The 15,139-nt window shown below is 45.2% G+C and overlaps 1 protein-coding gene and 1 long non-coding RNA gene across 4 annotated transcripts in view; both read left to right on the top strand.

Moving 5' to 3' along the window:
* Window positions 1-5,808: 5,808 nt before the first annotated feature.
* Window positions 5,809-6,612, top strand: LOC147309943 (uncharacterized). The gene is made up of 3 exons (XR_015125573.1): window positions 5,809-5,961; window positions 6,063-6,157; window positions 6,515-6,612. It is a non-coding gene; the product is annotated as an uncharacterized LOC147309943 (long non-coding RNA).
* A 3,688-nt stretch (window positions 6,613-10,300) lies between these two features.
* Window positions 10,301-15,139, top strand: part of LOC147309941 (potassium voltage-gated channel subfamily A member 5) — a 44,217-nt gene continuing 39,378 nt past the window's right edge. For 2 of the 3 annotated variants that reach the window (XM_086268078.1, XM_086268080.1), the window contains exon 1: window positions 10,301-13,004. In XM_086268078.1, coding sequence (XP_086124204.1) covers window positions 10,527-12,230 — 1,704 coding nt within the window. In that variant the 5' untranslated portion in view covers window positions 10,301-10,526 and the 3' untranslated portion in view covers window positions 12,231-13,004. Of the gene's footprint in view, window positions 13,015-15,139 lie in introns of all 3 variants that reach the window. The other variant, XM_086268079.1, reaches the window with a different exon arrangement.

Below are 15,139 nucleotides of genomic sequence, written 5' to 3'. Positions count from 1 at the left end.
TCGGATCGGCAAGGCATGTTTCTCGAATATTATGTTTTTGTTGCTGCAAATGCTTTTTATGCAATTTTTGCAAAGCCATATGTGGAAGGAAACCATGACCTATGACAAGCTGATGGCATAAGATGTAAGTACAATTCCTCTGGTTTTATATGCATTTTTTTTTTTTTTATTGCGCTAGCTTATGTGGTTGCAGTTCTACCAGGCTTAAAAAATAGTTACACAAAATGGAGCGTGCCCACTCCGGCTGGCCAGTAAAATATTTAGCAGAGAAGAAGCTTACAGCAAAAATACCACCAGTTGTGCAGCTCTTTGAAGCCTCCGTTAGCTCTTTTTCATTTTTAAGTGTTAGGGCATGTTAATACCACTGACCATGGCTGCTAACAAAAATGGTAATCTAGAAATATGGTAATTTGCAAATCAAGGTAACAGAGAAACTCTATTTGAAAATTATTATTCAAAACTTGCAGTCCTGCTGATGTCCAGGAGAGGCAGCAGTGAGTCAGTCCCCTTAGACTCCCGTCTACAGCAGAAACCTGTACAGCAGAAATGAACATGTTTACAGCCTGATACACAAACTGTTTGGTCTCTGTATAGCATTTAAAGTTTGCATTTTTAAGGTCGTGGCCTATTTTAACTGACAGCTTCACCTCTTCTTTAAAGTCCAACGGTTCAAATTTGTTTCTTTTTTTTGTAGCATTTTTGATGCTTCATACCTTCATCAGTCCAGGAGAACACATTTAAGCACCAAGAATCCCAAACTGAAGACTAAATGTACATTTTGTTCAGAACGGTTCTTTTTGGGGGTTTTTACCAACTTTGAGTGTCAGTACGTTGAATCTATCATAAATTTTACAAACTGCAGCTATCTGATGTCTGTGACGTAGAGGAGCACAAATATGTGTGGGTACCCCGGATTTGTTCTGGTTGGTCTGATAAAGGTTTAAATGCCATATCACAAGCTGCAGTCCTGTGAGCATGCCCACACACTGTGGCTGGTTTTAAAGCACAGAGAGGGGCGGTGTTCATCTTTGAAATACAGCCTGTGAGGTGATGCTAGCTCAGCTTTCGTGGCTCTAACCACAGTGTAAGCAGGTTCCTGCAGGCCTGCTGTTGCTGGCACAAGTCGCACAGGGTCAAATCTCATCAGAGCTCAACAGCATCATGACACAAAGGACAAACCAACAGAATGATAATCAGCTGTTATTTAACGAGCTTCTGCCTCCTCCTCAGGACTTTACATCCAATAGCCCCTCCACGTTGGTGTATGTCTGTGTGTGTGTGTTTGCTTGTGTGTGTGTGTGCGAGTGCGTGCGTGTGTGTGAGAATGAGAGAGAGAGAGAGAGAGAGAGAGAGAGAGAGACAGAGCAGAACACAAATCCTTTTTTTAAAATGCTTTTCACTCTTAATACCCTTGCTTGAGAGAGAAGATGAGTGATATTCACTCAGAACAGGAGGGGTGGTGGTAATGGGGGTGGGGGGGCTTATGGACAGCTGTCAATTAAAAAACCCTCGACACAATCAGTTTTCTGTCCCTTCCATCACACCGATCCATCTCAGGTGGCGTCCTACCCTTCTCCTCCCTCCTCTCCTCCCTTATCCCTCCTCCCTCTTCTCCTCCCTCCCCTCTTCTCTCCTCCCTGCACTTCCTTTATGACTCTGATGTCTGTGGAGAGCAGCAGAGGTTGTTGTTATTATTTCTCTGAGGCTGTAATCCCCTCTCTTCCCCCCTGCAGCCTCTGTTGAATTATTGTAGATTTGACTCTGTGTGTGTGTGTGTGTGTGTGTGTGTGTGTGTGTGTGTGTGTGTGTGTGTGTGTGGTTAATATCCTGTGTAGGCTGCTGTGAACAAGCACAGATTTTTTTTTTTTTGTGATCTGCATCCCCGAGGGTTTTTGAACACATGCAGACACATTGAGGTGGGTGGGATGGAGGAGGGGAGGCCCTCACCCTGTGTGTGTGTGTGTTTGTGTGTGTATGATGGGGTTTACCCAGGGTGCACGTTAAAGCTGGAGGTGCAATACGTGACCAGTGGAGACTGATGATTGGCCCACAGCTCCTCCAGTCGCAGTCACCTTTTTCTATATATCTATATCTATATATATCTATATCTATATCTATATATAGATATAGATATAGATATATAGATATATATTAGTGCTGACAAAAGTCATTAGTGCTGACAGCACTATATTTTCTGTAATTAATCTTAAACTATCACTGATTATTTCTGTCTTGGTTTTGATGATTTTTCCTAAACTGTGCTGAATTCCTAGACAAATGTTCAGTACTTTAGCTCCAACATTATTTACTTCTCCATGATTAAAGTTTTAGCACTTTATGAGCTTTGAGTGGAATGATTCCTGCAGGAAAAAACGATTCCTCCGGGTTCCAGGTATGAATCCAGAACCAGGTGCAAAAGAAGAAATGAAACCCTGATGTGAACCACTGACCTGTGAGCAGCGGGAACGCTCATTAGCTTTTAAATGTTAAAAATTAGTATTACAGGAGCTCTTGGTTTTAAAGCATTGAGCATGAAAGTGTCCTCTAATTATGTTTATGAAGCTAATATTTGTTTTAAGCTTAGCTGATTGTGGATTTTAAAGCTTTGAGTTTTCTGAAAGCGAACCAGCAGATCAAACAAAGTTTTTCAGCCCAGCAAGACATTTCTGCTCAAATGGAGAAAAGAAGTGAAGCAGAGGTAAGGGCTGATCTTCAACTTCATCTTCATCATCATCATCATCATCATCATCATCATCAGTGCGCCTGCAGCCTCGCCAGGTAAATATCCAGCAGCCCTTTCTGTGCAAGCCGGTGTGCTGAGAGAACATCACATCACGCCTCAGCATCAGCTTGCATCACAAATGCAAAACAACACGCTCCTCCTCGCTCTGCTGCAGCATCCTCTATCCACTCCAGCTCAGCGCTGTGATGTGCACTCTCATGCCTTAGCACGCAAACTGGTCCTCACAGAGACAGAAGTACAAGCGTGCACACACACACAGACACACACAGGAGGAGGAGGCAGATAGATAGGAATCCATTTTAAATTGCTGCCATGTTGACGCTGATGGTCAGTTTTTCTGCAAGAATGATCTCAGACTGAATTTCAGACCACAGTGCAGAGAATCCTGAAGGACCTGGACTCCAGATTCCAGGATTCCAGCTCTGTTTTAATGAGCTACATCGTCAGCCTGAAACGCTCTGCCTGTTTGGGCTGAAGCTGAACTTGGCCTCCTCCTACACATCAGCATCTGCTCACAGGCTTGCTGACAAATCTCACCAAACCAATCATACTAACAAACGCTGCCTCGACCTCCACCAAGCACACACACACACACACACACACACACACACACACACACACACACACACACACACACACACACACACACACAACACACACACACACACAAACACACACACACACACACACACACACACACACACACACACACACACACACACACACACACAGCTCTTTAAATCCCTGCTCGGCTATATTTCTCAGCACTGATTTCCAAATCCATTTAGCAGCATCTGCAGCCTTTTCTGCACATAATCTGCGTGCACGCTCTAAGCCGCCACAGAAACTGTTACTTTAAATGAGTGGCACGCATGACGTGGTGTCCTTGATTTTCCTGCTTGCACATGTCCTCTCTCTGCGTTATTATGCAGGCATCTGCTGTCAAGACTTCTTAAACTCATCACAGTGCTCCCCCCTCCACGCCACTCTCTGCATGCAGCCCTGAGCCTATAAACACACACACATATATTTAACACACACACATGCAAGCACTCCGTGTGAAACCTACACACACGTGCACACACACACACACACACAGATGTGGTGATGTGAGGTTGGTGACGCTCCCTCAGGTGTTGCAGAGTCTGACTCAGGCCTACTGTCATCCCAGCAGTGTGCTGCTCGTCTCCACATGGGTACTGAATCTGACATTTCTCTGCTACTGTACCGATACACACACACACACACACACACACACACACACACACACACACACACACACACACACACACACACACGGTTCTGTGTCTGGAAGAACCCACGCAGATAAATGTTTCTGGAAGAACGCAGAACTTTGAGCTGTTTCTCGTGTTGTCTGTCTCCTGGTTTCCACTTCCTGTCTTTCTTGCCTGTTGCCTCTGATTCGCTGATTGTTCCCACATCTTTCTCATTCTTCCTTCAGCCCAATGGAGGAGTCGAGGAGAAGAACTGAACATGCACAATCTGAGAAATAAGAAGGGGAGTAGTTTTGTGTTTTTCCTTCATCATTTTCTCTGTTTGTGCTCTTCATCGTCCTCAGGTGTTCCTCCATTTAATGTTGTTCTCTGGTTTGTTTTGTTGATGCTCTGCATGCTTTTGTGTCCTCTCTGTGACCTTCATTTCTTTGTCAGGGGGACAGAAAGTACTTTGATGACTGGCACCAATCAGACGGCCGATCTACCCTGACCTGCAACAAACCAAAGAACAATAATCATATGAACACATGATAACGTGATAACAGAGTCAGCATCAGAGAGCTGCAGCTGTAGATATAAGCAGGTGTTATCTGCTGTTCATAGGCTGGAGGGTGAATCATCCAGCTGTGCTCTGGCATTTATTTGGGGTGTTTTCATCCTTTGTGTCCTTTTTGTTTCATAATGCTCGAGTTGATTGTTTCTTTTGTTGCCTTTATTTGATAACAGAACAGTGAAGACAGGCAGGAAAGTGAGTGCTGGTCAGACTCAAACTCCAGCTGCCACACTCCAATCATGTGGCTTATGGTCACCTGCCCACCACTGAGCTTTTCTCATTTCTTCAGCACTGTTGTTATCTCCTTTATTGTGATGGGTTTGTTATCTCTCAGTCCTCTTATTAAATAACTGGACAAAATTTAATTGTTTGCAAGTTTGTTGGGTTTTTTGTTGTCTCTCTGCTGTAGCATTATTTTAGCTAAGGCTGGTCAGTCTTCCAGGTGTGGACCTAACCACAGATGCCAGAATAAGAATACTGTGTGCTGATGGGAGGAGGCAGGAACTTGAAACAGAGAGAAACCAAAGTCCTAGGTGAGGTGTTTCAGGCACTGGGAGGAGACGCTGGAGCAGACACAGGACATGGTGATTTGATCTGGGATAGGAGCTAGAGCAGGCTGTTCGATCCACTGGGCTGGACATAGAACCCCAAATTGTTCCTGATGGGTTCATTGGGGTGAATGTAAGATAGAAACCACTCTGGCTGCTGAAGCAGAGCAGAAAAGGAGTACTAAATAACAACCAGTCCTTTAGGTCTGAGGAAGGCCTCAGTGTCCCCCAGAGGAGCCATTGGAGGTGTCTGCCCCTTCTTCTCCAATGACTGGAGCAGAGGAAGTGTCCAAAAGAAGATGGAACCAAAGTATACACACAACAAGTTGCTCACAGCCTCTGGATCCTTGTAACACTTACTGATCTTTAAACAGATGAAAAACCGGTGCTTCTCTGGTATTTAAAAGTAGATTTGCTTGTCTCTGTGCCTCTGCTGTGTTTAAATGAGAACTTCTTTGTTGTGTGGCTGACCTGCAGACCTGATGCGTGTCTGCAGTTTTTTTAAGAAGCTATGTTGTTGTTATCAGCTGCAGAAGCTCTGAACTGTGTCTCTGTAATTAGAGAGCTAATTTGTGAGCTGCCGTCGTTATGGTTGCTGGTTGTTAGTGGTTACCTGTTGTTATGGTTACCGTTTCCCTGTGTAGCTAGTAACAGGACCTGGAGTACCGCAGAGTGGGACTCAGCTCCAACTCCTACACATGTTCATCAGGATGGCTGAGGTTTGGGACATTCTGTGACTGAACCTCCGTCAGTAACACAGCAGGATGCTTCCATCTCGGAGTTCAGAGTTTGCACACCTCAGGCCTTAAAAGCAGCCATTTTGTTTTTTACACATGAACTGGAGCTGAGGATGAAAAAAATCTGCTGTAAAATACATAATCAGTTCAGTTGTTTTTTTGTTTTTGTTTTTTATTTAAGCTAATACTACAAAATTAAAAGTTTATATAACTACATGAATCTGCTCTCCTTCCTTTGCCCCGAAGGAGCAGTCACTGACCACACTCACATGCAGGAGCTGTTTGTGTGATGGGGGTTTTTATTCAGCACCTGAAATCTGTCAGCAGCTGATGCCAGAAAGGTTTGTGCCTTCATGTCCCTCACAGGATGATTCCTGCACACTTCCTTCAGAACATCTTTGTGTTTTGCGAGTGTTTTGCCAAAGTGAGCGGACCCAGGTAAGTCCAGCCTGTGCCAACTTGGTTTTTCACAGAGACATTCATATTGGCTCATACACACCTGAGTAAAACACAAGACGGAAAACTGGCTGGATTTTTTATTTTTATTTTAGTGACCTCGGGCTCAGGGTAGGGCAGCAGAACAAACTGAGTTGTTTACGTGATGTAGTTATTTATACGTGTTTTTTCTTTTGATGTGTTGTTACATACCTGCAGCCTGGCCTTAACATTTTCACATGTATATATAATTATGCTTAAAGGTCAGCATGTGGAGGCATAACATTAAAACCAGAAGCCACCGCACAGCCCCTGGAAGATCAATGACATGAACAACACTTGGAGCTGCAGCGAGAACGCCATGGATGCGCCTTTATGCGTGGACCACAGTCCCCACCTGTTCGATGAGGACAGGTGCAGAATTTGTTATGTTCATGGTGTCAGGATATAAGGTTGGACCAAGAGCTTTCAGATTTAAACACAACCACTCCAGTGTTTGTATATTCTTTATGTAGCACTTGTGACTGCACCTGCTGCCATGACCACAGGTCTTAGGAGAAGATTTCTCATAATAATAGAACACAGTTAAAGCCCTCCTTCCCTGTGGGCCTCTGAAACCTGCAGATCAGACACATGTGAACATCACATTAGGATGCAGCAAAATAATCTCTCATCTCTGTGCTAATCATTTGCTCTTTTCTCATGTCCCTGTTTGTTTCTGCTCCCCCCCCCCCCCCCCCCCCGATTTTATACCTCACAGCATCCAGCTACAATTTCATGTTTTTGGAGCGCCCGCATGACAAACATGATAAAGTTTATTGTAAAAACCTCCTAATGGCTGTATCCAGTGCGTGAAATCGCTGTGTTGCCAGTGGCCAGTCACACAGTGGGATGGGTGATGGTGGGATATTATTCATGGCTGCAGGAATCTGAGAACAGTGCATTAATCCAGGGGCGGGGAGATGCACAAAGTTCTTATCATGATGAGGCTGCGGCATTAGATAAGGAAACGGATAAATATAGTGCTCATGCTTTGTTTTGCTAATCCACCCACAGGGCTGAGAAACTAACCTTTTAAATAGGTCGCCCTCCTCTGCTTTTAGAAACAAGCGCTCCGGCTCTCTGTGTCCACCGGCGTGCATCTACGTGTCCTTTGTAGGATTTTGGATGTTCAGTCGGTGCACTCTGAACAGTACTCGGTTAAAGATCTTACATTAGAGGTGAGGTAGCAGGAGGGGTCTCAGTGGCGATGCTTCTTAAAACCAGGAATTTAACTTAGGTGACTGCAGTTTGTATTCTTCTTATTTCTTTTTTTTTGTTATTAATGGTAAAATGGTAAATGGCCTATATTTGTATAGCGCTTTACTAGTCCCTAAGGACCCCAAAGTGCTTTACACATTCAGTCATCCACCCATTCACACACACATTCACACACTGGTGATGCCAAGCTACATTGTAGCCACAGCCACCCTGGATCGCACTGACAGAGGCACTGCAAATGCTGCCAAAATATTACCAGATCAGATTGTTCCCCGAATCTGAGTTACTGCCTGAATATGAAGCTCTGTTACGTTTGCTTTTCCTTTATGTCTAAAATGTTCACCTAACATAGAACCAGAGATCTTATTTCTTATGAAACATTTGCACTGTTTTGTTTTTCAACCATTCAACCATAAATAGCACCGGAACCTTGATCGCACCCTGACAGTACAATCAAGAATCCTCAGTCTAATCATGTCTGCATACTGTCGCTCATAAAAAGAGACATGCCAATTATATTCAAACAAAAGCAGTAGGATAATGTCAGACACAGTTTTCTGTTTTTTTGGTTGGCTTAAGCGACCCTGCACAATAACTGGCCTGGCTCTGCTGGAGGTTTCTTCTTGTTAAAAGAGAATTTTTTTCCTTCCCACTGTCACCAAAATGCTTGCTCACAGGGGGTCATATGATTGCTGGGTTTTTTCTGTGTGTATTATTGTATGGTGTACCTTACAATATAAAGCACCTGGAGGCGACTGTTTTGATTTGGCGCTATATAAATAAAATTGAATTTGCTGCCTTGATTGGAAATACTGCTTAAATGTTGTGCTGCGTGTAGCTTTTTTATACTATAAGAGCCAGAAATCAACACCTGTGTCTGAAACATGAAGCTGAGTTTCCTTTTGGGGTGTTTGTAATGAATAATCTGACCAATAATATGGCTGCCTTCAGGTTTTTGTACTAACACAACATCTAGGAAATCTGAGCTCTGGTTTTGCTGAGTGAACCTAAAGTCATGAACACTGGGTAGTGACTGAGAGAATGAAACCTAACCGGTAAGGTTAAGTTAACATCTTCTCTTCTATTCAGAAGACCAGAATACCATCCATGAAGTTTGAGGGGCAGTTTTGTATTTTATTTGGATATTGCTGAGCAGTGACTGAAGTTCTCTAGACATCAACAGCAAGATACTGAAAAGCACAAGAAAAAAAAACATTCAAACTTATCATGAATTTCTCATAAAACCAACAAAAATAATGATTAAAAAGATGATTAAACGCAGAATAAACTCCACAGAACACAGAAACAAGGATCTTTCATGATTACAGCAAAAACAGAAAATGATGCTCCAGCTTGTTGCTGGTTAATAATTACAATGTTGACATAAAGACTCACATGGCTGCATGAGATCCAAACATGATAGTACAAGAACTCACTTCAACCATAAAGTAACAGCTGACCAGCAGTGGTGGACTGATGGGGATGTTTCTATATGTGCAGACAAACACGAGTTTGTGTTTTAAAGAAAAGATGTATCCATCTCCTTCAGAGCCAGCAGGATGAGGCAGAGTGTGGCCCCAGGGCCGAGCCAGCAGCAGCAGAGCAGCAGAGGACACGAGCATAAAGGAAACAAAGAGGCACGCATGAAAGCCGCGAGTCCATGGATGCCACCATGTGGAAAGCAAGCCTTTATGCTCACACTGTAAGGAGATGGATGTGTGCGCAATAAGGAGACCTGAAAGCTTGCACACGTGTGCTGCTGTGGCAGCAAAACACACAAAGGAAGGTCTGATGTTGTGTAAGGAGTGAAAATAAAAACAAAATGACAGAAAGAAATCACCACATGACCTCACAGCATCTCAGTTTATTCTGTTTTTCAGAATAAACTGAAGCATGGATTTGTGTCCACAAAAACCAGCGAGGTCATCTGAGGTAGTGTTAGTCAATGCCAATCCTCACTCTTGTTAAGGGTTATATACAGACACCAAAACAGCTTCTGCATGAGCCTGTCAGTATGTTTATGTTAACAGGACTTTGTGAGGACTGGCTCACAACTGGTGCCCCTGGTGGCCGGCAGAGGAACAGCAGCGTGTGGTTTCAGATGGAATTTCATGGTCGCTGTCCTCCGCAAACAGGTGCGGCTTCAGGCTGAGTGTGCAAGCAAGTTGGGCTGTCTCTGTATTAGGAACCAATGCAAGGAGATCACAGATGGCTGACAGGGAGAGGTCAGAGTGACAGGAAACAGGAGCAAAGGTTTATAAATCAAGACAAAACAAACTTCATGGAAATAAAAAGTTTTCATGTATCTTCTTCTCCAACACTGAAATACTGACTCTGTTCTGTCCTTGGGCAGCTGTGGCGCTCGCAACCTTTGACCTCTTCATTCACACTGCCTGACAAGCTCACAGGTGTGTACCGGGTGGGAGCGCGCAGGTGAGACATGTGGGCTTTTTGCCACAAACCGTCATGTTGTGTTGGATCAGACTTTGATCTTTGAGGTTTTCAGTGACATTTTTAAACCGTCGCTGTTTGCACGTGCGCGCGGACTGTCCCCTGCGCAGAAATCCAAATAAATGAAAGTGAATATTAAAAAATGAGATGGTCAGTGCGCGCGCTTTGTCCCCAGAGAGAGAGAGAGAGAGAGAGAGAGAGAGAGAGAGAGAGAGAGAGAGGAGAGCGCAGCAGGTCGAGCAACACTTTTGACGTCAGGAGTGATCACTGCTGCCTCTCTCTCTCTCTCTCTCTCTCTCTCTCTCTCTCTCTCTCTCTCTCTCTCTGTGTATCATCCGGGTCTTCTTCTCCTTTTGTGCGCTTTTCCCGTCCGTTTGGCGCAGACGTGCGGCGGCTCGGAGCCTGAAGAACAGAAGACCCTCCACAGATGCGGTCCCTTGAGTAGGAGCTGCAGGAGCTGCGTCTCCCCCGCTGCTCCTCTCTGTGAGTTTCCTGGAGGATGTTCGCGCTCAGGATCAACAAGTCTCTCCTGCTCTGCGCGCTGTAACTGTGGATGGCTGCGGGATGGAGATAGCCTTGGTGAGCTTTGAGAACGGCGGCGCAAAAGGGAGCGGTGGAGGAGGTGGAGGTGGAGGCAACATTGCCGAGGAGAGCTGCCGGAACGCGCTGGATGTCCCTCAGCCGGGCTTCGTTCAAGGCGGGCGGGGAGAGGACTACAGCAAGGAGCTGAACACCCGGGGCGGCCCGCAGCCGCCGCACAGCCCCTGGAAGATCAATGACATGAACAACACTCTGAGCTGCAGCGAGAACGCCATGGATGCGCTTTTACGCGCGGACCACAGTCCCCACCTGTTCGACGAGGACATGCTGGACATGGACATGGATACGGAGAGCAACGAGAGGGTGCTCATCAACATCGCGGGTCTGAGGTACGAGACCCAGCTGGGTACCCTCAACCAGTTCCCTGACACTTTATTGGGAGACCCCGCTAAGAGGATCAAGTACTTCGACCCGCTCCGGAACGAGTACTTCTTCGACCGGAACCGGCCGAGCTTCGACGGGATACTGTATTTTTATCAGTCCGGAGGAAAGATCCGGAGACCCGTCAACGTGTCCATAGACGTGTTTGCGGACGAGATCCGGTTCTACCAGCTGGGGGAGGAGGCCATGGACCGGTTCCGCGAGGATGAGGGCTTCATTAAAGAGGAGGAGAAGCCGCTGCCGCAGAACGAGTTCCAGAAGCAGGTCTGGCTCATCTTCGAGTACCCGGAGAGTTCCAGCCCGGCCCGTGGCATCGCCATCGTGTCCGTGATCGTCATCACCATATCCATCATCACCTTCTGCCTGGAAACGCTGCCGGAATTCAGGGATGAGAGGGAGCTGGCGGTCACCAGCCGTCTGGACAACAGCACGGCGCCCCGGCCGTCGCTCACCTTCACCGACCCCTTCTTCATCATCGAGACCACGTGCGTCATCTGGTTCACCTTCGAGCTCATCGTGCGCTTTTTTGCGTGCCCCAGCAAGTCCGAGTTCTCCAAGACCATCATGAACATCATCGACATCATGTCCATCATGCCTTACTTCATCACCGTGGGCACTGAGCTGGCGGAGCAGCAGGGCCAGGAGCACCAGAACGGTCAGCAGGCCATGTCTCTAGCCATCCTGAGGGTCATCCGCTTGGTCCGGGTCTTCCGCATCTTCAAGCTGTCCCGACACTCCAAAGGGCTGCAGATCCTGGGCCAGACTCTGAAGGCCAGCATGCGCGAGCTTGGCCTGCTCATCTTCTTCCTCTTCATCGGGGTCATCCTCTTCTCCAGCGCTGTGTACTTCGCCGAAGCTGACGAGCCGGAGTCCCACTTCTCCAGCATCCCCGACGCCTTCTGGTGGGCGGTAGTCACCATGACAACTGTGGGTTATGGTGACATGAGGCCGGTGACAGTCGGGGGGAAGATCGTGGGCTCTCTGTGCGCCATCGCCGGAGTGCTGACCATCGCGCTGCCGGTGCCCGTCATCGTGTCCAACTTCAACTACTTCTACCACCGGGAGACGGACCAGGATCAGTCCTCCCTGAAGGACGAGCCCAACAGCGGCAGAGAGAGCCCCGAGCTTAAGCGCAAAGGCAGCAAAGCGTCCGTGAAGTCTCAGGATGTGGAGAACAACGAGGCGGGCGCTTCGGTGGAGAAAACGAACATCAAAGCAAACAGCAGCGTGGACTTCAAGAGATCCCTTTACGCGTTCTGTCTGGACACGCGGGAGACGGACCTGTAGCCGTGCACGAGCACACCTGGGCTTAAAGCAGATACAGTCGTGTAGAATAAACCCCATTAATGGGCTCTTAAGTCTTTGCACATTGCAGTTGGAGGATCAACACATTGCAATCCTGAAAAGTTTTAAGAGGGTTGGTTTATAAAAAGCACACTTTAATCCCCATCATCTGGTAAGCACGACAGTTAAAAGTGCGGAGTTATGAACGAGCTGCAGCGCATGTGATGCAACACAGAGGCCCTTTAATAAAGCAGGGACACCTGCAGAGCATCAAATCTAACTCATGGATGAATTAGAGGGAAGTGGGACATCAGATGCTGCAGATAATCAGGGACAAGCACGACTCGGAATAATTACTTGACACAGTGAGAGGATTACCGGGACCAACCAGACTGTGTATATAATGCAGGACGCAGACCACATTCAGTAGTGCAACAACAACAATAACAAATAATAATAATAATAATAATAATAATAATAATAATAACAATAATAATAATAATTTCCCAACTGTGATGTTTATACTGGCAGCAGACGTGTAAATATTCCCCACAGGCTGCTCTTATTGTAGAAAAACAAAAGTATATTTTTGAGATGCAGACACCTGTTTTCCTTCACTCAGGTTCTGTTTAAATCAGAGAGGGTTTGGGGGGGACCTCAGCCTTGAACTTTTAAATAAAGAACATTTGGGATTTTTTTTTAAACTGAGGGAACAACAGCCAAGAAAAGAGGACAGAGCAGAAACCGTCTGGAGAGATCGAGCATCAGCGATACCAGGTGAGAACATGTGAGCACATTTTAAGAGTTTTTATGTAATGACATGCTCAGTAGTGTGCACGTGAGGCACAGTCATGTCGCCGGGAGCTGTCCTTTCAGCACCACGCTCCTCGGTATGGAGTCCGATTGATGCCAAATTTCAAGTTACAAAAATTCAATTATATCTTAAATTTAAATTAAATTTTATTTTTGTCTATTAAAAACAAAGCATACAAACTTCTACTCTATATTATTTAAATATACACGAATTTTGGTTATATTCATATTGCATCCGACTTATGCTCGGATGCAATATGAATATAGTCTTTAATATAGTCAACAAAGTCATAGTCACCTGAGTGACACTTTAGATTATATACTATACTGCACTTGACAACAGTGGGGGGGAAATGTCCCTTTTAACAGGAAGAGATATGTGTCAGAAACAGGATTAGAGCTTTTTGTTGCCACCTTCAGGCAGCAAGAGAAATTACACAAATACTTTTGAGACAGGGCAAGTGTGGCCCTGCTGATCCTATAAAGAGCTCTGCAGACCAATGTGTACATGTTGTTGTGCTGTACTGTCAACAGGGGGCAGTAGTTTGTTGTTGGTTATGTTGTTTAGCTCCACCCACAGAGAAAACAGAAGTGAAAGTAGAGAAAGAATTTCTTTATGATGGCGTGAAAAGAAATTAATCAGCCTGTCTGAGCTTTTTTTTGGATCTTTCATTATTTTTCGTATTTGTGGTGAATTTTCATTTCAAGTCCTCTCTTATCCATGCGCACGTTTCAACCAATCAGCATACTAACCACACACCAGGATACTCGCTGTGGATTTTATTTCATTTCATTTCATACTTTTTGGGAGGAATCCCCCTTCTGACCTGTTCCTACAGGAGTGTCTTTATTTAACATCTGTCCAAGAATGAGTCCGAGTTTAGGATCATGTTTCATAACACAGCTAAATTATTTCAAGTGTCCTAAGAAAATGATTGATTATTCAGGCAAACATGATAATTACATCATTACTCTAAATATTTTTTGAATCCCAGCATGTTTTTTCCCCAACATACTCAGCTAAAAATACAGCTAATAATATTCTGCAGTGAACATGGAAGTCTTCATCATCATGCTAAAGCTAAGAGTCTGGAAACATTACTAAAATGATTGCAGCTTTCACACAGGTTACATGTGGCTTGGTGCCTTCAGAGCTTAGCTCAGTATCAGAGCCGTCTCTGTACCCATACTGTTATCACAGCATTACAAACTAAGCTGCAAATATGGAGGAGAAGTGACGTGACGACCATCCATAACGTCGAAGCTGAAACCTTTCACCATGTATGCTTGTATGACTCGAGTATTTTAAGCACTGTGATCGTAAACTGGTGGCTTTTCTCCAGTATTTCTAAATCCAGCAAGCTTTAAAGTGGCAGCGTCTTTAACAATCACACATCTTCTAATTAACCTTAAAGTCTGGACATCTGTTTGATGAATCACTTTCACAATATCTCCTGGAGGGCTGCGAACTCTAACTAACCCACTGGTGACTGAAGTCGCTAATCCTCACCTCGCAGGCTTCGTTAGGTCTCAGGCTATGGAGTACAAAGCCTGTGACATGTAACCTCTGATGTGTTAAAAACAGAAGACTTATGCTGGGAAAACAAAACGCTGCCTTTGACCTGCTGGAAGGACAAGTTGGAGCTGTTTCAGAGCAGATTAGTGTGAGAGTTACCGCAGAGGAGGGATGTCTTTGTGAAGATATGGGGCAGACTGAACACGGTAACTAAAATCATGACTTTTTTGGACAACTTAACTGTTGAGCCAGTGTCCAGGTAGATTTAAAATTAAAATGACTCCAACAGTTTGTCAGACTTACAGCTTCCAAATGATGAAAAGACACATCACTGTCTTCATGTACTAAGACCGGTATTTAAAGATGAATATTAATATTGAATATTTAAAGATGAAGGCAAACATTAAACGGAAAGCACTTTCACTTGTTTCATTCATGCTCTGCCTTCCTGTCGTTCAGTTGGACTCAAGCTCCCACCTCCCTCAGTGGAAGGTGGGGATTTGTTATCTTTTATTTTTAGTTTGGGTAAAAGTGGCAGTGCACAGATGGAGTCTGCAGGCGAGAAGCCATCAGCTGTCACTTT

This window comes from Aulonocara sp. 'chitande type north' Nkhata Bay, linkage group LG17, assembly GCF_057382095.1.
Source record: "Aulonocara sp. 'chitande type north' Nkhata Bay isolate Kocher_YH1m ecotype deep benthic linkage group LG17, A_spYH_male_GT1.1, whole genome shotgun sequence".
Taxonomy (NCBI): Eukaryota; Metazoa; Chordata; class Actinopteri; order Cichliformes; family Cichlidae; genus Aulonocara; species Aulonocara sp. 'chitande type north' Nkhata Bay.
The sequence above is the reverse complement of the archived record's forward strand: the minus strand, read 5'-3'. Positions and strand labels throughout refer to the sequence as shown.